The sequence below is a fragment of the Salmo salar genome, chromosome ssa16, assembly GCF_905237065.1.
Source record: "Salmo salar chromosome ssa16, Ssal_v3.1, whole genome shotgun sequence".
Taxonomy (NCBI): Eukaryota; Metazoa; Chordata; class Actinopteri; order Salmoniformes; family Salmonidae; genus Salmo; species Salmo salar.
In genome coordinates, this window is record NC_059457.1 from 6,946,292 (window position 1) to 6,967,399 (window position 21,108).

Here is a 21,108-nt window from a genome sequence, read left to right on the forward strand (position 1 = left end):
TGTGTGCAGGTGTGATGGTATCTGTTTCTCTGTACAGACAGAGTGCCATGTAAGATAAAAAGAGATCCAACACCCAAGCAGCTGAGAGAAGGAGAGAGATGATCCAATACCATGTTGGTACAAATGTAATTCCATAAGACAAGGGAACATTGATACGCAACCGGCCCGCCGACGGCAGAATGCACAGGTGTGCGTAATGTTCTATTCGTCTTTGCCTCGGTCACTCACAAATATTCATAAATTATTCATTTAATGAGGAGAAAAAACACACCTACATGCATTTGGCTGCACATGCTCCATCTCACCCACACACAAACGCACCTTCTTTAAACTGCTTTGTTGGTTAGGGGCTCGTAAGTAAGCATTTCACAGTAAGGTCTACACATGTTGTATTCGGCGCATGTGACTAATAAAATTTGATTTGATGTGAGAGAGTTTGTCAGAGAGGATGCCCCCGGGCGGCTGAGCGTGTGTGGCAGGCTGCTTTCCTTGTTGGATAAATGTGTGTGTGTCACACACACTTCCTTATGAGGAAGGAATACGAGGAAGGCTTCACACCACTCTCTCACTTTAGTATCTTACCTAGTTATTTTCAGATGACCTCATTGCACTCTTTTGTCGCTTTGTCAACTATGTGCATGTTTTCTATACCTCTTTGCTCCTCTCCCTGTAGATTTTACAGACTCTCCCCACCCTGTGGCTGCAACCCTTCTAATTTAGTGTACACTGCGCACACAACCCATGTGGAATTCCTGGTCTCCAGCAGCGTTTGGAACTGCAAGTCTGCAATCAACAAGGCCGAGTTCAGTCGTGCTGGAGACATGGATTACCCCAGAGAACATTGTTATTCCAGTTGTTCGCTCTTCATCTGACTACACATTTTCTCATAGTCTGTGCGCATCTAGTCGTCGTCGTGGTGGTGGCACAGGGCAACTCATTTCTCCTAAGTGTAGATTTTCTCTTTTTCCCCTTGCTCACCTGTCCATCTCCTCATTTGCATTCCATGCGGTCACTGTCAATTGACCACTCAAGCTTAAAAAATACGTTTGGATTTTGTTTATGAGGCCCTCTTTGTCTGCTTCCCCAGAGAAAGATGAACTCGTGAATACCATTTTTATGTCTATGTGTCCAGTCAGAGTTAGATTCGCGAGCCAATGCTAACTAGCGTTAGTGGAATTACTGGAAGTCTATGGGTAAAAATGGTATCCACAAATTCATCTCAGTCAAAGTATCCCTTTAACATTGTTGTCATTTACCATCCACCAGGTGCACTTGGAGAGTTCCTCAGTGTGTTTGACACTTTGATAAGCTAAGTTCCTGATGATGGCTCACAACTTATCGTTCTGGGCGACTTCAACCTCCCGACGTCTACTTTTGATTAATTTCTTTCCCCTTCTTACATCTTTCGATCTCACCATTTCCCAGTCCCCTCGCACTCCCGATGCAGGTAATGCGTTTGACCTCATCTTTACTAGATCCTGTCCGCCAACTAATATCACTGCAACCCCCATCCAGGTCTCTGATCACTACTTTGTTTATTTTCTCTCCATCTCTCCTCCACACCTACCCAGTCAGCCCCTGACCAGATGGTAATGCAACATTGCAATCTTCGTTCTTTCTATCCTATCATCTCTCCCTTCTGCTAAATCCTCCTGTCTCCTGACTGGCTCTTCGACCCTACTCTCCTCCCTTTTCACACCCTTTGACTCTCACTGTCCCCTTTTCTCCCGGCCAGCTTGGCCCTCCCAACTCAGTGGCAGACTGACTCACTTCATGCTAACAGAACAGGGCTGCGGGAAGCGGAGAGGAAATGGAGGAAAAACGACATTCCCGGAGGTAAACTACATCCATCCACTCCCTCCTCTCTACCTTCTCTTCCTCTGTATCTGCTGCTAAAGCAGCTTTTCTATCACTCAAAATGTCAAGCCTCTGCCTCTAACACAGGGAAACTCTTTTCCACCTTCTCCTCCTTCCCTAATCCTCCCCCACCTCCCTCTCCCTGGACAACTTTGTCAACCACTTTGGAAAGAATGTCGACGACATCCGCTCCTTATTCACTCAGCCTATTGAGTCCACTGCCCTCACTCACACAGAGGTACCCTACGCCTTGACCTCTTTCTCCCCTCTCTCTCCAGATGAAATCCTGTGACTAGTGAGGATATACATAGCTGCTCTTCCTCCTAGAGATGGCCTGCCAGCTCCAAGACTTCTCCATCACGGTGAACAACTCCACATTTTCCCCCTTCCAGAGTACAAATAAACTTGGCGTGACCCTGGACAACATACTCGGCAAACATAAAAGCAGTGACTCACTCCTGCAGGTTCATGCTCTACAACATCCATAGAGTACAATTTTTCCCTCACACAGGAAGAGGTGCTGGTCCTAATCCAGGGACTTGTAATCTCCCGTCTGGACTACTGCATCTCTATGTTGGCTGGGCGGGCCTCCCACTTGTACCATCAAACACCTGCAACTTATCCAGAATGTTGTAGCCCGCCTGGTGTTCAACCTTCCCTAGTTCTCCCATGTCACGCTGCTTCTATGCACTCTCCACTGGCTTCCAGTCGAAGCTCGCATCTACTAGAAGACCATGGTGCTTGGCTACAAAGCAGCAAGAGGAACTGGCTCTCTCTACCTTCAGGCAATGCTCAAACCTTACATTCCTACCCTAGCACTGCCACCTCTGTCTCTTAACCATCCCACCCCTACAAGAGGTATAAGACATCTCATTCAGTCTTATTCCCCCGGCAAATAAAATGTCTATGATACAGTTGAAGTCGGAAGTTAACATACACTTAGGTTGGTATCATTGAAACTCGTTTTTCAACCATTCCACAAATGTCTTGTTAACAAACTATAGTTTTGGCAAGTCGGTTAGGACATCTACTTTGTGCATGACACAAGTAATCATTCCAAGAATTGTTTACAGACAGATTATTTCACTCATAACTCATTGTATCACAATTCCAGTGGGTCAGAAGTTTACATACACTAAGTTGACTGTGCCTTTAAACAGCTTGGAAAATTCCAGAAAATTATGTCATGGCTTTAGAAGCTTCTGATAGGCTAATTGACATAATTTTAGTCAATTGGAGGTGTACCTGTGGATGTATTTCAAGGCTTACCTTCAAACTCAGTGCCTCTTTGCTTGACATCATGGGAAAATCAAAAGACATCAGCCAAGACCTCAGAAAAAGAAATAGCAGACCTCCACAAATCTGGTTCATCCTTGGGAGCAATTTCCAAATGCCTGAAGGTACTAGGTTCATCTGTACAAACAATTGTACGCAAGTATAAACACCATGGGACTACGTAGCCGTCATACCACTCAGGAAGGAGACGCATTCTGTCTCCTAGAGATTAATGTACTTTGGTGCGAAAAGTGCAAATCATTCCCGGAACAACAGCAAAGGACCTTGTTAAGATGCTATAGGAAACAGGTACAAAAGTATCTATATCCACAGTAAAAACGAGTCCTATATCGACATAACCTGAATGGCCGCTCAGCAAGGAAGAAGCCACTGCTATCAAACCGCCATAAAAAAGCCAGACTACGGTTTGAACTGCACATGGGGACAAAGAATGTACTTTTTGGAGAAATGTTCTCTGGTCTGATGAAACAAAAATAGAACTGTTTGGCCATAATGACCATCGTTATTTTGGAGGAAAAAGGGGGAAGCTTGTAAGCCGAAGAACACCATCCCAACCGTGAAGCACGGGGGTGGCAGCATCATGTTGTGGGGGTGCTTTGCTAAAGGAGGGACTGGTGCACTTCACAAAATTGATGGCATCATGAGGGAGGAAAATGATGTGGATATATTGAAGCAACATGTCAAGACATCAGTCAGGAAGTTAAAGCTTGGTCGCAAATGGGTCTTCCAAATGGACAATGACCCCAAGTATACTTCCAAATTTGTGGCAAAATGGCTTAAGGACAACAAAGTTAAGGTATTGGAGTGGCCATCACAAAGCCCTGACTTCAAGCCCATAGAAAATTTGTGGGCAGAACTGAAAAACCATGTGCGAGCAAGGAGGCCTACAAACCTATCTCAGTTGAGTGTATGTAAACTTCTGACCCACTGGGAATGTGATGAAAGAAATTAAAGCCGAAATAAATCATTCTCTCTACCATTATTCTGACATTTCACATTCTTAAAATAAAGTGGTCATCCTAACTTACCTAAGACAGGGAATTTTTACGAGGATTAAATGTCAGGAATTGAAAAACGGAGTTTAACCTCTATGGGCTAGGCGGGACGAATTCGTCCCACCTACGTAACAGCCACTTGAAGCCTGTGGCGCGATTTTCAAAACCTTAAAAATCCTATTACTTCAATTTCTCAAACATATGACTATTTTACAGCTATTTAAAGACAAGACTCTCGTTAATCTAACCACACTGTCCGATTTCAAAAAGGCTTTACAACGAAAACAAAACATTAGATTATGTCAGCAGAGTACCAAGCCAGAAATAATCAGACACCCATTTTTCAAGCTAGCATATAATGTCACAAAAACCCAGAAGACAGCTAAATGCAACACTAACCTTTGATGATCTTCATCAGATGACAACCCTAGGACATTATGTTATACAATACATGCATGTTTTGTTCAATCAAGTTCATATTTATATCAAAAACCAGCTTTTTACATTAGCATGTGACGTTCAGAACTAGCATACCCCCCCGCAAACTTCCGGGGAATTCGCTAACATTTTACTAAATTACTCACGATAAACGTTCACAAAAAGCATAACAATTATTTTAAGAATTATAGATACAGACCTCCTCTATGCACTCGATATGTCCGATTTTAAAATAGCTTTTTGGTGAAAGCACATTTTGCAATATTCTAAGTACATAGCCCAGGCATCACGGGCTAGCTATTTAGACACCCGGCAAGTTTAGCACTCACCATAATCATATTTACTATAATAAAAGTTTGATTACCTTTAGTTGTCTTCGTCAGAATGCACTCCCAGGACTGCTACTTCAATAACAAAAGTTGATTTGGTCCAAAATAATCCATCGTTATATCCGAATAGCGGCGTTTTGTTCGTGCGTTCCAGAAACTATCCGAAATGGTAAAGAAGGGTCGCGCGCATGGCGCAATTCGTGACAAAAAAATTCTAAATATTCCATTACCGTACTTCGAAGCATGTCAACCGCTGTTTAAAATCAATTTTTATGCCATTTTTCTCGTAGAAAAGCGATAATATTCCGACCGGGAATCTCCTTTTCGGCAAACAGAGGAAAAAATCACAAAGACGGGGGCGGCCAGGTCACGCGCCTAAGCCCAGAGTCCCTTGATCGGCCACTTGAGAAAGGCGATAATGTGTTTCAGCCTGGGGGCTGGGATGACGACATTCAGGTTTTTCCCGGGCTCTGAGCGCCTATGGACGACGTAGGAAGTGTCACGTTAGAGCAGAGATCCTTAGTAAAAGATAGAGATGGCAAAGAAGTTCCAGAAATGGTCAGACAGGCCACTTCCTGTAAAGGAATCTCTCAGGTTTTGACCTGCCATTTGAGTTCTGTTATACTCACAGACACCATTCAAACAGTTTTAGAAACTTTAGGGTGTTTTCTATCTATATGTAATAAGTATATGCATATTCTAGTTACTGGGTAGGAGTGGTAACCAGATTAAATCGGGTACGTTTTTTATCCAGCCGTGTCAATACTGCCCCCTAGCCCTATTTGGCTAAGGTGTATGTAAACTTCCGACTTCAACTGTATGTGGTTGTCTCACCTAGCTATATTAATATGAATACACTAACTGTAATGCTCTCTGGATAAGAGCGCCTGCTAAATTACTCAAATGTAAAATGTCAGTGTGGCAGAGCCTCGGCCGCTGGCTCTTTGCTAAGAGCCGTTGGAAGGCCATCAGTGTAGATGGTAATACAGCCTGATGCTCACCCACTCACAACAGAGCAAAGCTACAAACACACACGCCATCTTCTTTTCCTTATCACTCCCTCTGTAACCCAAACACACGCATACCCTCACGCTCTCTCTGTCTCTCAAACTTACTCATAGTTTCACTGACCAAACACCCAGGCAGGCATTCACACACACGCAGGCAGAAAATGAACATGTACCTCTGTTTACCGCATAGCTCTTAAACAAACAGCATCATATTCACGTCTCATAACTGTTATTTTTTAAAGTCTGTCTAAAATCTTATTTTGCCCCATGAACGTATTATGTTCCAAAACATCCCATAATGGTGAATTTATACCGAAATGTAGAAAAAAGTTATATAAAAACCTGTTTCACGACTCTGACGAGCCCGAGGCGGAGGATATACGGCTCCCTCGGGAACAAGCCCTGACCCCATTGATCTGCGTGAAGAGGAGGCAGAGAACTAGAGGCCGGAGGGCGGGCTGCCTTCTGAGGAGTAGGAGACGATCGAATAAAGCCCCACTCGCCTCAATTCTGCTCGCAAACATGCAATCTTTGGACAATAAAATGGACGAGTTATTGGAAAGATGAAACTACCAAAGGGACATTAACCTGTTAGGGCTAGGGGGCAGCATTGACACGGCTGGATAAAAAACATACCCGATTTAATCTGGTTACCACTCCTACTCAGTAACTAGAATATGCATATACTTATTACATATGGATAGAAAACACCCTAAATTTTCTAAAACTGTTTGAATGGTGTCTGTGAGTATAACAGAACTCAAATGGCAGGTCAAAACCTGAGAGATTCCTTTACAGGAAGTGGCCTGTCTGACCATTTCTGGAACTTCTTTGCCATCTCTATCATTTACTAAGGATCTCTGCTCTAACGTGACACTTCCCACGTCTTCCATAGGCTCTCATAGCCCGGGAAAAAAGAGAATGTCGTCATTCCAGCCCCAGGCTGAAACACATTATCGCCTTTCTCAAGTGGCCCATCAAGAGACACTAGCTTATGCGCGTGACCCCGACCGCCCCGCCTTTGGGATTTTTTTCCTCTGTTTGCCGAAAAGGAGATTCCCTGTCGGAATATTATCGCTTTTCTACGAGAAAAAAATGACGTAAAATTGATTTTAAACAGCGGTTGACATGCTTCGACGTACGGCAATGGAATACTTTGAATTTTATTGTCAGGAATTGCGCCAAGCGCGACACTTCTTTACTATTTCGGATAGTGTCTGGAACGCATCGAACAAAACGCCGCTATTCGGATATAACGATGGATTATTTTGGACCAAACCAACATTTGTTATTGAAGTAGACGTCCTGGGTGTGCATTCTGACGAAGACAACAAAAGGTAATGACATTTTTATAATAGTAAATATGATTATGGTGAGTGCTAAACTTGCCGGGTGTCTAAATAGCGAGCCCGTGATGCCTGGGCTATGTACTTAGAATATTGCAAAATGTGCTTTCACCAAAAAGCTATTTTAAAATCGGACATATCGAGTGCATAGAGGAGGTCTGTATCTATAATTCGTAAAATAATTGTTATGCTTTTTGTGAACGTTTATCGTGAGTAATTTAGTAAAATGTTAGCGAATTCCCCGTAAGTTTGCGGGGGTATGCTAGTTCTGAACGTCACATGCTAATGTAAAAAGCTGGTTTTTGATATAAATATGAACTTGATTGAACAAAACATGCATGTATTGTATAACATAATGTCCTAGGGTTGTCATCTGATGAAGATCATCAAAGGTGAGTGCTGCATTTAGCTGTCTTCTGGGTTTTGGTGACATTATATGCTGGCTTGAAAAATGGGTGTCTGATTATTTCTGGCTTGGTACTCTGCTGACATAATCTAATGTTTTGCTTTCGTTGTAAAGCCTTTTTGAAATCGGACAGTGTGGTTAGATTAACGAGAGTCTTATCTTTAAATGGCTGTAAAATAGTCATATGTTTGAGAAATTGAAGTAATAGGATTTTGAAGATTTTGAAAATCGCGCCACAGGCTGGCAGTGGATGTTACGTAGGTGGGACGAATTCGTCCCGCCGGTCCCATAGAGGTTAAAAACTGTAACATTTTATGCTTCACGGAGTCGTGGCTGAACGACGGCAATATCAACATACAGCTGGTGTCTGGTAAGACAAGGGGCGGTGGTCTATGTATTTTTGTAAACAACAGCTGGTGCACGATATCTAAGGAAGTCTCGAGCTATTGCTCACCTGAGGTAGACTTTCTCATGAAAAGCTGCAGACCATATTACCTCCCGAGAGAGCTTTCATCTGTATTGAATGAGCTGTATTCCGCCATAAGCAAACAAGAAAACGCTCACCCAGAGGCGACGCCCCTAGTAGCCGGGGACTTTAATGCAGGGAAACTTAAATCAGTTTTACCTAATTTCTATCAACATGTTAAATGTGCAACCAGAGGGAAAATAACTCTGGACCACCTATACTCCACACACAGAGATGCATACAAAGCTCTCCCTCACCCTCCATTTGACAAATCTGAACAAAATGCTATCCTCCTGATTCCTGCTTACAAGCAAAAATTAAAGCAGGAAGCACCAGTGACTAAATCAATAAAAAAAGTGGTCAGATGAAGCAGATGCTATGCTACAGGACTGTTTTGCTAGTACAGACTGGAATATGTGTCATAGTCCGTGTATGTAGGTGGCAGGGAAGTCAGGCGCAGGAGAAAACAGTGGTTTAAAAATGGAATATTTATTTCCAAAACCAACGTAGAAAAGAATCCGGGTAAAACAATAACCCGTCGCACACCGATATAGAAACAACACGTACATAACAAACAAACAGTCACCGACAGAGAAATGAGGGGAATCAGAGGGTTAAATACACAACATATAATTACTGGGATATGAAACAGGTGTGTAAAGAGACCAGACAAAACCAATGGAAAATGAAAAACTGATCAATGGTGGCTAGAAGGCCGGTGACGTCGACCGCCGAACACCACCCGAACAAGGAGGGGCATCAACTTCAGTAGAAGTCGTGACAATATGTTCCGGGATTCCTCCAAGGGCATTGAGGAGTACACCACATCTGTCAATGGCTTCATAAATAAGTACATCAATGACGTCGTCCCAACAGTGACCGTACGTACATACCCCAACCAGAAACCATGGATTACAGGCAGCATCCGCACTGAGCTAAAGGCTAGAGCTGCCGCTTTCAAGGAGTAGGACTCTAACCTGGAAGCTTATAAGAAATTCCGCTATGCCCTCCGACGAACCATCAAACAGGCAAAGTGTCAATACAGGACTAAGACCGAGTCGTACTACACCGGTTCTGATGCTCGTCGGATGTTGCAGGGCCTGCAAACCATTACAGACTACAAAGGTAAGCACAGCCGAGAGCTGCCCAGTGACATGGGCCTACCAGATGAGCTAAACTACTTCTATGCTTGCTTCGAGGCAAATAACACTGAAACATGCATGAAAGCACCAGCTGTACCGGAAGACTGTGTGATCACGCTCTCCACAGCCGATGTGAGTAAGACCTTTAGACAGGTCAACATTCACAAGGCCGCAGGGCCAGACGGATTACCAGGACGTACACTGCGAGCATGCACTGACCAACAAGCAAGTGTCTTCACTGACATTTTCAACCTCTCCCTGTCCGAATCTGTAATACCAACATGTTTCAAGCAGACCACCTTAGCGTTCATGGGCACAGGCAGGCACTAAGGTAACCTGCCTAAATTATTACCGACCCGTAGCACTCACGTCTGCAGCCATGACGTGCTCTGAAAGGCTGGTCATGGCTCACATCAACACCATCATCCCAGAAACCCTAGACGCACCCTAATTTGCATACGCCCCAACAGATCCACAGATGATGCAGTCTCTATTGCACTCCACACTGCCCTTTCCCACCTGGACAAAAGGAACACCTATGTGAGAATGCTATTCATGTCACGTCCTGGCCAGTATAAGGGTTAATTGTCATTTTAGTTTGGTCAGGACGTGGCAGAGGGTATTTGTTTTATGTGGTTCAGGGTGGTGTGTTAGTTAGGAGGGCGTTTGATTTATTATTTCCGGGTTTTGGTTTATGATCTATGTTTATGTAATTCTGTTGAGTCTAGTGTGTCTGTTTCTATGTTTGGGTTCATTGGGGTTGGGACTCTCAATTAAAGGCAGGTGTTGTCTCTTTGCCTTTGATTGAGAGTCCCATATATGAGGGTGTGTTTGTGTTTGTCTGTTGTGGGAGATTGTTTTTGCACTGCGTATGTATAGCCTGCAAAACTGTCATTCGTCGTGCTTATTGTTTTCTTGTTTTCTCGTGTTCAACGTTCTTTAATAAATTAAGAAAATGAACACCAACTCTACTGCGTATTGGTCCACATTTTCAGACGACGATTTCGCTATATCGTCCTCCGACGAAGAAATTCCTGACAATTCATTGACTACAGCTCAGCGTTCAACACCATAGTGCCCTCAAAGCTCATCAATAAGCTAAGGACCCTGGGACTAAACACCTCCCTCTACAACTGGATCCTGGACTTCCTGACGGGCCGCCCCCAGGTGGTAAGGGTAGGTAACAACACACCCTCCGCACTAATCTTCAACACAGGGGCCCCTCAGGGGTGCGTGCTTAGCCCCCTCCTGTACTCCCTATTCCCTCATGACTGCACGGCCGGGCACGACTCCAATACCATCATTCAATTTGTCAACAATTTGACAACAACGAGTCAGCCTATAGGGAGGAGGTCAGAGACCTGGCCGTGTGGTGCCAGGACAACAACCTCTCCCTCAACGTCATCAAGACAAAGGAGATGATTGTGAACTACAGGAAAAAGAGGACCGAGCACACCCCTATTCTCATCGACAGGGCTGCAGTGGAGCAGGTTGAGAGCTTCAAGTTCCTTGGTGTCCACATCACCAAAAAACTAACATGGTCCAAGCACACCAAGACTGTCGTGAAGCGGGCACGACAAAACCTATTCCCCCTCAGGAGACTGAAAAGATTTGGCATGGCTCCTCAGATCCTCAAAAGGTTCTACAGCTGCACCATCAAGAGCATCCTGACTGGTTGCATCACTGCCTGGTATGGCAACTGCTCGGCCTCCGACCGCAAGACACTACAGAGGGTAGTGCGAACGGCCCAGTACATCACTGGGGCCAAGCTTCCTGCCATCCAGGACCTCTATACCAGGCGGTGTCAGAGGAAGGCCCTAAAAATTGTCTCCAGCCACCCTAGTCATAGACTGTTCTCTCTGCTACCACACGGCAAGCGGTACCGGCGCGCCAAGTCTAGGTTCAAGAGGCTTCTAAACAGCTTCTACCCCCAAGCCATAAGACTCCTAAACATCTAGTCAAATGGCTACCCAGACTATTCACATTGCCCCCCCTCCCCTCTCCACACCACTGCCACTCTCTGTTGCCACTCTCTGTTGATGCTTTGCCTGTTTGATAGTCACTTTAATTAACTCCACCTACATGTACATACTACCTCAACTAACCGGTGCCCCCGCACATTAACTCTGTACCGGCACCCCCCTGTATATATTGTTATTTTTTACTGCTCCTCTTTAATTACTTGTTACTTTTATCTCTTATTCTTAACTGTATTTTTTGAAACTGCACTGTTGGTTAGGGGTTTGTAAGTAAACATTTCACTGTAAGGTCTACACCTGTTTTATTCGGCGTATGTGACTAATAAAATGTAATTTGTTTTTTTATTTAAAAGGTGAACATTGACATCTCCCTTCTCACACATGATACATATTTTATTCTTAACTCAACTTGAACTTATCAGCACCACTCTCTCTCACCCAAACATGCTCACACACACACACACACACACACACACACACACACACACACACACACACACACACACACACACACACACACACACACACACACGTTAAGAACGGTCTTAACTCACAGGTCAAATCGTAGATTCTGTCTCTCTTCAAAGAAATAGTCCAGGATGAATTTTCGGACAAAGTCTGGATTCAGGGTGTTGTTTATCATCTCTGTCCGACTAAACTATGAAGAAAGAGGGAGGGAGGAAGACACTGGTTTGTATTGATTTTAAATGAATTAGGCAATACTCTGACTTCCAAGGGATTCTTGGACCTTCTCCCCCCTCACCTCAACTCACCTCTCTCCATTCCCTGTTGGCGATTCCTTGTGTATACAGCACACAAACTGTCAAGAGGAAAGAAAACAGAAAGAAAAGTAAAACAACAGTTAAAATCCAGAGGAAACAAGGCATGAGAAAACCCAGAAGATACAAATGTTCTCTCCTAGGCTAAGACATAATCCCTGATTAAATGTCAGTGTAACTCTGCCTTTCAGGCAACGAGGAAGATATTTCTCAGAGAAAATAACAAAGGCACATTTGAAAGTGCTAGAATGCTAAGGCAGTGTTTCCCAATCCTAGTCCTGGGGACCCAAAGGGGTGCACATTTTAGTTTTTGCTCTCGCACTAACAAAGTAACACACTTATAATCAAGCTTTTCATTAGAATTAATTAGTTTTAGTTTCAGGGCAAAAACTAAAATATGACTATCCTCCCGGATTTGGTCTTATGTAGCAAAATTTGAAATGTTGTTTTTTACATTGGATAAAACCAGAGACACAGAGCTACAAAATGGTATATCGTACACTGCATTTTTTAGAAACAATGGGAAAGTAATTCTGCTTTTAAAGTTGATAAACATGTAAACTCACTTTGAGAGAATAGCCTCTGAATGTTTTGGTATCTAGTGAAGAGCTCTTCTTTGTCTACACCCATTAAGCATAGTTCACACCCTCTTAAGCTTTAGCCGCACCCATATCGTTTCGCTCGCGGAGCGTTCACTTAACACTCTGGCCGATGATTTATTTACCTCTGCATAAGATGAAAACAGCTTAACCAGCTCTGCTGGCAACAACCTCATTACACTTTTTTGCCAACTTTTACTGACACCGGCCATATTCAATGGGTGTTGTACACTTTAGCTTAAGACATGTTAGGTAAACAACATATAAGATGACACACGTCATGTAACGTTAGCTAACGAGCCAGCCAACTAACGTTAGCTAGGTAAACAACAATGAACATAGTGCCAAATCATGTCGTTACTAACATGCATGAATCTGCTCGGAGCTAACCAACATGGTTCAATGTTAGCTAGCTAACATTAGGCTCTAACTAGCAAAGCAAATGGCTCTGGGATACAAATAAAAACGTCATACACGTAACATTAGCTAGGGAGCCAGCCAGCTAATGTTAGCTAGCTAGTTAACAGTACACTTTAGCTTGAAATGAAACCACTTTGTCAAAATTAGAAACGTGTAATATCTGAAAATGTAGCTAGCTAGACTATCTTACCCATATACATCATCATGCATGATGGATGCGTCTCCCTATCACGGATGCTATGCCACGGTTTCCCTTAGTTTGAAGATGTAATCCGGAGACAGGTGTTTTCTCCATCTCCTTAGCTGTCATACTCTAATTCCACTGATTTAAAAACTCGTTCCTCCAGAAAGTGGAGAGCAACACGTATGCACCTCCACTACACTATAAAATATTTTTTAAAGTCGCGTTCGACAGGATTACCAACACAGACTGACCAGCTCAAATAGACAGAAGTCTCTATATGGCAGACCAATCCGAACTCCTCTCGGCATGTCCAGCCCACTCATTATCTCAGCCAATCATGGCTAGTGGGAAGGTTGCTGACTTTTTCTGTTGCTTAACCAACAAGGCTCGTAATTTAACAAAATGTATTCGTATTTACAGATGGCATACAAGTTTGTTATTAAGGCACATGAACGTTCACATGTTCCAGAAGGCCTTTCTGCCAAAAAACACATTTTGATACAAATAAAAATACGACATACGCCTAGTTTCCTTAAACGGGTCACAACTGTGCACCCCTTTGGGTCCCCAGGAAAGGGAGATCCACCCTTAACAGCCTTCTTTTTTGTTACTGTGACTGACTGCACCTTTAGTAGAGTGATTAAATTGACTGTTGGACCTACCAAACGCTTTAGGATATATTCAATCTCTCCCTATTCCAGTCTGCTGTCCCCAAATGCTTCAAGATGTCCACCATTGTTCCTGTACCCAAGAAAGCAAAGGTAACTGAACTAAATGACTATCGCCCCGTAGCACTCACTTCTGTCATCACGAAGTGCTTTGAGAGGCTAGTTAAAGATCATATCACCTCTACCTTACCTAACACCCTAGACCCACTTAAATTTGCTTGCCTCCCCAATAGATCAACAGACGATGCAATTGCCATCGCATTGCACACTGCCCTATCCCATCTGGACAAGAGGAATACCTATGTAAGAATGCTGTTAATTGACTATAGCTCAGCATTTGTATTTAATATGGATCCCCATTAGCTGCTGCCAAAGCAGCACTTCCTGGGGTCAAGCAAAATTAAGGCAGTTTATACAATTTAAAAAACATTACAATACATTCACAACACACTGTGTGCCCTCAGGCCCCTACTCCACCACTACCACATATCTACAGTACTAAATCCATCTGTATGTATAGTGCGTATGTTATAGTGTGTGTGTTTGTATGCATGTGCATTCAACACCATAGTACCCTCCAAGCTCATCATTAAGCTCGGGGCCCTGGGTCTGTACCCCGCCCTGTGCAACTGGGTCCTGGACTTCTTGGCGGGCCGCCCCCAGGTGGTGAAGGGGAAACAACACCTCCACTTTGCTGATCCTCAACACAGGGGCCCCAAAAGGGTGCGTGCTCAGCCCACTACTGTACTCCCGGTTCACCTATGACAGCGTGGCCACGCACACCTCCAACTCAATCATCAAGTTTGCAGACACAACAGTAGTACGCTTGATTACCAACAATGTCAAGACAGCCTACAGAGAGGTGAGGGCCCTGGGAGTGTGGTGCCAGGAAAATAACCTCTCACTCAATGTCTGCAAAATAAAGGAGCTGATCGTGGACTTCAGGAAAAATCAGAGGGAGCACGATCCTATCCACATCGACGGGACAGCAGTGGAGAAGGTGGAAAGCTTCAAGTTCCTCGGCGTACACATCACTGACGATTTAAAATGGTCCACCCACACAGACAGTGTGGTGAAGAAGGTGCAGCAGCGCCTCTTCAACCTCATGACGCTGAAGAAATTTGTCTTGGCACCTAAAACCCTCACAAACTTTTACAGATGCACAACTGAGAGCATCCTGTCGGGCTGTATCATTGACTGGTATGGTAACTGCACCGCCCGCAACCGCAGGGCTCTCCAGAGGGTGGTGGGTCCGCCCGACACTTCACCGGGGGCAAACTACCTGCCCTCCAGCACACCTACAGCACCGGATGTCACAGGAAGGCCAAAAATATCATCAAGAACAACAAATGCCCGAGACAATGCCTGTTCACCCCACTATCATCCAGAAGGCGAGGTCATTACAGGTGCATCAAAGCTGGGACCGAGAGACTGAAAAACAGCTTTTATCTCAAGGCCATCAGACTGTTAAATAGCCATCACTAGGCGGCTTCTACCCGGTTACGTAACCCTGCACCTTAGAGGCTGCTGCCCCATATACATAGACTTGAAATCACTAGCCACTTTAATAATGTTTACATATTTTTGCTTTATTCATCTCATATGTATATACTGTATTCTATTCTACTATATTTTAGTCTATGCCACTCCGACATTGCTCATCCTAATATTTATACATTCCCTAATTCCATTCTTTTACTTTTAGGTTGTGTGTATTGCTGTGAATTGTTAGATATTACTGAACTGTTGGAGCTAGAAACACAAGCACTTCGTTACACCCGCAATAACATCTGATAAACATGTGTATGTGACAAATAAAATGAGATTTGACTTGATACCACCCAAATATATGGAACAAAATAACTAGAACATATCTAGTTTAAAATCAAACACATACACACACACAAACTGAGCCAATTCATTCCACTGGGAGCAGTGTAACATTTTTAACAACCCAGTTAATCAGAATCAGAGGGGTCAGAGCCCCCATTCCACCCCATTCCACCTCTGAAAAAGCTTCAATAGCCTCTGTCCATAGAATTAAGATGAGTGATTCTATACTGAACAAAAATATAAACGCAACATTCTCTCAAATTCTGTGCACAAATTTGTTTACATCCCTGTTAGTGAGCATTTCTCCTTTGCCAAGATAATCCATCCACCTGACAGGTGTGGCATATCAAGAAGCTGATTAAACAGCATGATCATTACACAGGTGCACCTCGTGCTGGGGACATTAAAAGGCCACTAAAATGTACAGTTGTCACAATGCCACAGATGTGTCAAGTTGAGGGAGCATGCACTTGGCATGATGACTGCAGGAATGTCCACAGGGCTGTTGCTAGAGAATTGAAAGTTCATTTCCCCACCATAAGCCACATCCAACGTTGTTTCAGAGAATTTGCCAGTACGTCTAACTGGCCTCACAACCGCCGACCACGCGTAACCACACCAGCTCAGGACCTGCACATTTGGCTTCTTCACCTGTAGGATCGTCTGAGACCCGCCACCTGTACAGCTGAACTGAGGAGTATTTCTGTCTGTAATAAAGCCCTTTTGTGGGGGCAAACTCATTCTGATTGGCTGGGCCTAGCTCCCCAGTGGGTGGGCCTGGCTCCCAAGTGGGTGGGCCTATGACCTCACGGGCCCACCCATGGCTGCACCCCTGCCCAGTCATGTGAAATCCATAGATTAGGGCCTAATTCATTTATTTCAATTGACTGATTTCCTTATATGAACTGTAGCGCAGTAAAATCGTTGAAATTGTTGCATTTATATTTTTGCTCAGTATATTTCTTTGCTTCTACCTTCCCTCACTAGCTCTGTATGTATGCTAGTGAACAGAGCTCTGGAGATAATGTAGTAGCATCACATGCTTGCTATAGCAGAGGTCATGGCTCTTGGCCCACCTCAGTGTCAGGGCTCGCATGTTTCAGTGGGTTAGGCCAACATTGTTGAAGAGAGCTGGCTGTTGTGTACGTGGTGTAACGTAATGTCATGTTATGCTGTTGTGTGAGGTTGAGCTCAGCTGTCTGACTGCACAGAAACCCTGTCAGCTGCTAACGAAAGCTGGGACTGCATATGGTCTCCATGCATTAGGTTGGAACATGCACCATCACGTGAAAATACACACACACACACACACACACAAAAACACACAAGTTGTGTTGTCAAGTCTTATAGGCTAGCCTACCCTAATGTGTGTAAGGCTCCCTGTGGCCAGTATTGTGTGTGTGTGTGTGTGTGTGTGTGTGTGTGTGTGTGTGTGTGTGTGTGTGTGTGTGTGTGTGTGTGTGTTTGTGTCTTTGGCCCCCTGGCCTGCAGTACAGTGCTGAGGAGGTCTAATGCTGTGTGACTGAGGCCAGTACCGTCAGCACTGCAGAGACAGCACAAGTGCCTCCTTGGATAAACATACTACAGAACCCAGCCAGCATGCCCCTGGGATCAGATGGCCTTCCTCCCTCCTAGTGCTGAGTCTGACCACATCTCCTACAGTGGCCCAAACGTTCTCAATTTAAAGATGTACTAATATGTACACACTACACAGACGGATCCTTATCTCCATGACGGATATGGCTGTTAGGGTTGCAAAAATCCCGAAAGTACCAAAATGCCATGATTTTTCAGAAATCTTGATGGGATTTGGAGAATTTCTGTAATCGGCAGGGAATAAGGGAATCCTGCAACCTATGGCTGGTGTATATGACGACAATCTGTTTCTGCTCAGTCAAGTGGAGCTGAGATTACAACCTCTGACATATGCAAATGCCTGCTGATTCACAGGGGGAAGCACAAGAGAGAGCAGGAGAGCCAGAGAGGGAGGGAGAGCCAGAGAGAGAGAGAGCCAGAGAGAGAGAGAGCCAGAGAGAGCCAGAGAGAGAGAGAGCCAGAGAGAGAGAGAGACCGAGCCAGAGAGAGAGAGAGCCAGAGAGAGAGAGAGAGCGAGCCAGAGAGAGAGAGCCAGAGAGAGAGGGAGAGATCCAGGGAGAGAGAGAGAGCGAGGAAGAGAGCGAGAGGGTGTGTGTAGGAAACCATCTTACTTGGGTCTGATTTGGAGAATGTGTCTCTGTCCAGGAGATTTCTGTAAAACAAGAATGCAAAGAAACAAGCCATTATTTGATGTTCAATATGTTATTAGGTAGTGATGTAGTCATGAATATGTAGCCTAACTACATTTTATAGCGGAGTGAAAAATAAAGCATAAAATAAAGTATCTAGTACAGCCTATAGACATTTCTCCATTCATTTCTCAAACAAATAATCAAAATGCATTTTATTTCAATTTTGACACGCCCTTTGTCAAGTCAAGACTCAATAAGTCATCAAACGTATGGCACCACTGTCTTGTCCTGCTGTAAGAACAGCCATGGAAGAGACAAGTCCCATTTCCTTCCAGGTGCACCGAGCCAGTGAGGTACCCCGGAGTTCAAAAGCATGGGGGACGCAATTAGATATGCACACCATCACTTTGCATCAGAGACTCGGAGAGGAACGGCCGAGACGAAACGCCCCGGCACATCACATCAGAGTCAGTGGGAGGGGAGTCCCGGCATGCCTCGTTAGCAGTCTCCATGTGTGTGTGTGTGTGTGTATTTGTGATACATCAGCAGCAACAGGATCGGTCTGTTACTCTGTTTGGTTTCTAACTGCACTACATGCCACACTGGTTTGCACCAGGTGGTGAGTCCAGGTCCAACAAAGACAACCCAAAACCGCTCGCAGCTTGAATTCCTGCCAAATCCTATATTAAACTGCATCAAACTTTCAGGCTCTGTTTTGTTGGGAGAGGGAGAGCGTTGGTTACCACCATCATGCTAGCTAGGTGTACACAGCACGACGTTGATTGTGTGACAAGGCAGTCGAGTGGATTGCAGGGAGTGTCTTTAGGCGATTGATCGTTAGTGATGTATCTAGATAAGCCACCCATGTTGTGCTGATCCCAGCGTGACCCAGATGGTATCACACTATGCCTGGCTGGCTGGCCTCTTTCAGAGCACAATTAGCCCCTTAGTTGGCTGAAACCCAAAATAAGTGATAATAAGCGACGACTGGAGACAGCTCGGTCTGGGAGAGCGTGTGGGTAGCCGTGATATCAAATACCAAACGTGTTATGATTCATTTGAAAAATACCCAAAATGTGTTCTCTCCCCAGAGCCCATAGGTGGAAAGGGGTCAGGTGCAAGGAGCAGGAGGATCGTGTGTGTGTGAGATAGAACGAGAGAAAGACAGAAAGAGTGTGTGCACGTGCATGCATGCGTGTGTGTGTGTGTGTGTAACTACTCCAGCTGCCTTTCTCTCACTGACTGGTCATTCAGGGGAAATCTTTAAAAATACATTTTTCCCCACCACCCACAGTCCAGGAATTTCAGGTGGGTCGAACAGAGTGCCTCCTCACCGTTCATCAAACATTTACGAGCACAGTCCCAACACAACATCAACATTTTATTTGAAATTCCACCACTTACATCATGCAGTACTAGTAGTCACCTAACATCTCCCTTGTTCTATCCCCAAGTCTGACTTCTGTTCTAATTGTGTGAGTTGAGGGGGACCAACTTTCACCTGAGATGGCACTGGAGATGAGACAGTATCCCAAAAAGGAGTGCATTAAATATTCTTGACATTGGAGGTTGAGAGGAAAACAAAAAGGGAAAGCAAGCCCAAGAGTACAGTATAACAGCACTCTTTGACAGAGGGGCCAAGGTTGTTGGTGATATTAATCGGTCTCCCAAAGAAGCCGACTCATTATTCAAAAGGATTATGATACCACGACCTGTCACTAGCAAAGGCTATTGATGAAACGCCAATGTCTGATCATTAGACCTTTAGAGAATCAGACAGAGGCAGAGAGGAAAACCCACAGACTCAAGAGAAGCTGCTTCTGCTGCCTATGCAGGTAAAGGACACACAGCACATTAACAATAATGAGAATCACCGAACAATGAATAAGAACTTCCATTCAACATTGCCAAACTGCTGCACTGACAAAACGTCTAAATTCTCACTAATCTTTCATTCTTTAAAATCTTTCTCCTAAAGTCTCTCTCCTCACCTCCATTCAATGTTTTGTCTCTCCATTTTGAAGTATAAAAGAATGAGTAACATCAGACAGAACAACCCTAAGCTTTCTATTATTCATCCCGCAAAGACAAAATCACATGTAATGGCGTTAGGCCTATGCGATATGGACAATTGCCAGAGGGGAGGATTCTTCATACACTAGCCATTGTGGTGGTTCATTTCTTTACCATCAAAATGAGGAGAAACAAACTTATCACACAAGTCAGAGTTATACTGAAACAAAATCTTTAATAGTGAGAGCTATGCAATAGTAATGGCTTGTCGACGAATCACCATTTCTAATGATCCGTTGAGAGCGGCGAGACAAAAGTACAAAGGTCTTTTATAGCCAAGATAGACCCCTTTCAACCTACATGACGATAACAGACATATAGAATGGGTCACAAGGTTAAGTTCTGTATGAAAGATACCTATAATACATAGCAGACAGTATCTGCTGTGTCAACAGTTTTCATTGTATAGACCAGTGTCTGGCCCTCCTACTCCAAACTGGAACCATCTCTCCCTGGTACCATAGAGAACAGAAACATTAACTCATGCTATGGAATGCTCTTAAGGTTTTATCACCCAAAGACATCGTAAATCTGTCAGTGTTTTCTCCCAGAGGCCCATCCTCAGTAGAACACACACGCAATAGCTATAAAAGTACTCTATTCTGTCAAATAAAACAACCATTTAATTCAATAAAAGTATTATAACATAATCTTGCATTTCCTCTCACACCATACACACCCGTACTGTACTGTGAATATAATGTAAATGTCAAAAGCAGAGTTCTAAGAACCCACGGCAAACAACTACAGAGACAGGCCGAAGCACAGTCAAAGGTTCTTTGTTCAATTCAAAATGTAGAAAAAAGGTGACAATAGCGTAAAAATTATTTGTTTGTATGGTTCGCTTTAAAACCACTAAGCCCCCAGTTAGAAATGTATAGAAACCTACAGAGAGGCTAGTAGTTAGGACTATAAGTAACAATAGCACTACGTGTACAGGGTAAAACTACTGTAGCACAGCAGCAAGAAGTCAGACTTCAGTAGGTTCCCGGTCGAACGATGCGTTGAATGTAATTCTCAATTTCCGTTCATGTTTAGTTCGGGGGCGTGTTTGGTAATT

At 44.0% G+C, this 21,108-nt stretch overlaps 1 protein-coding gene across 1 annotated transcript in view; it reads right to left on the minus strand.

Moving 5' to 3' along the window:
- Positions 1 to 21,108, minus strand: part of LOC106573107 (copine-8) — a 94,275-nt gene that overhangs the window by 41,420 nt on the left and 31,747 nt on the right. The window contains exons 2-4 of the mRNA XM_014147816.2: positions 17,955 to 17,995; positions 12,038 to 12,084; positions 11,819 to 11,922 (exon numbers count right to left, since the gene is read on the minus strand). Coding sequence (XP_014003291.1) covers positions 11,819 to 11,922; positions 12,038 to 12,084; positions 17,955 to 17,995 — 192 coding nt within the window. The remainder of the gene's footprint in view (positions 1 to 11,818; positions 11,923 to 12,037; positions 12,085 to 17,954; positions 17,996 to 21,108) is intronic.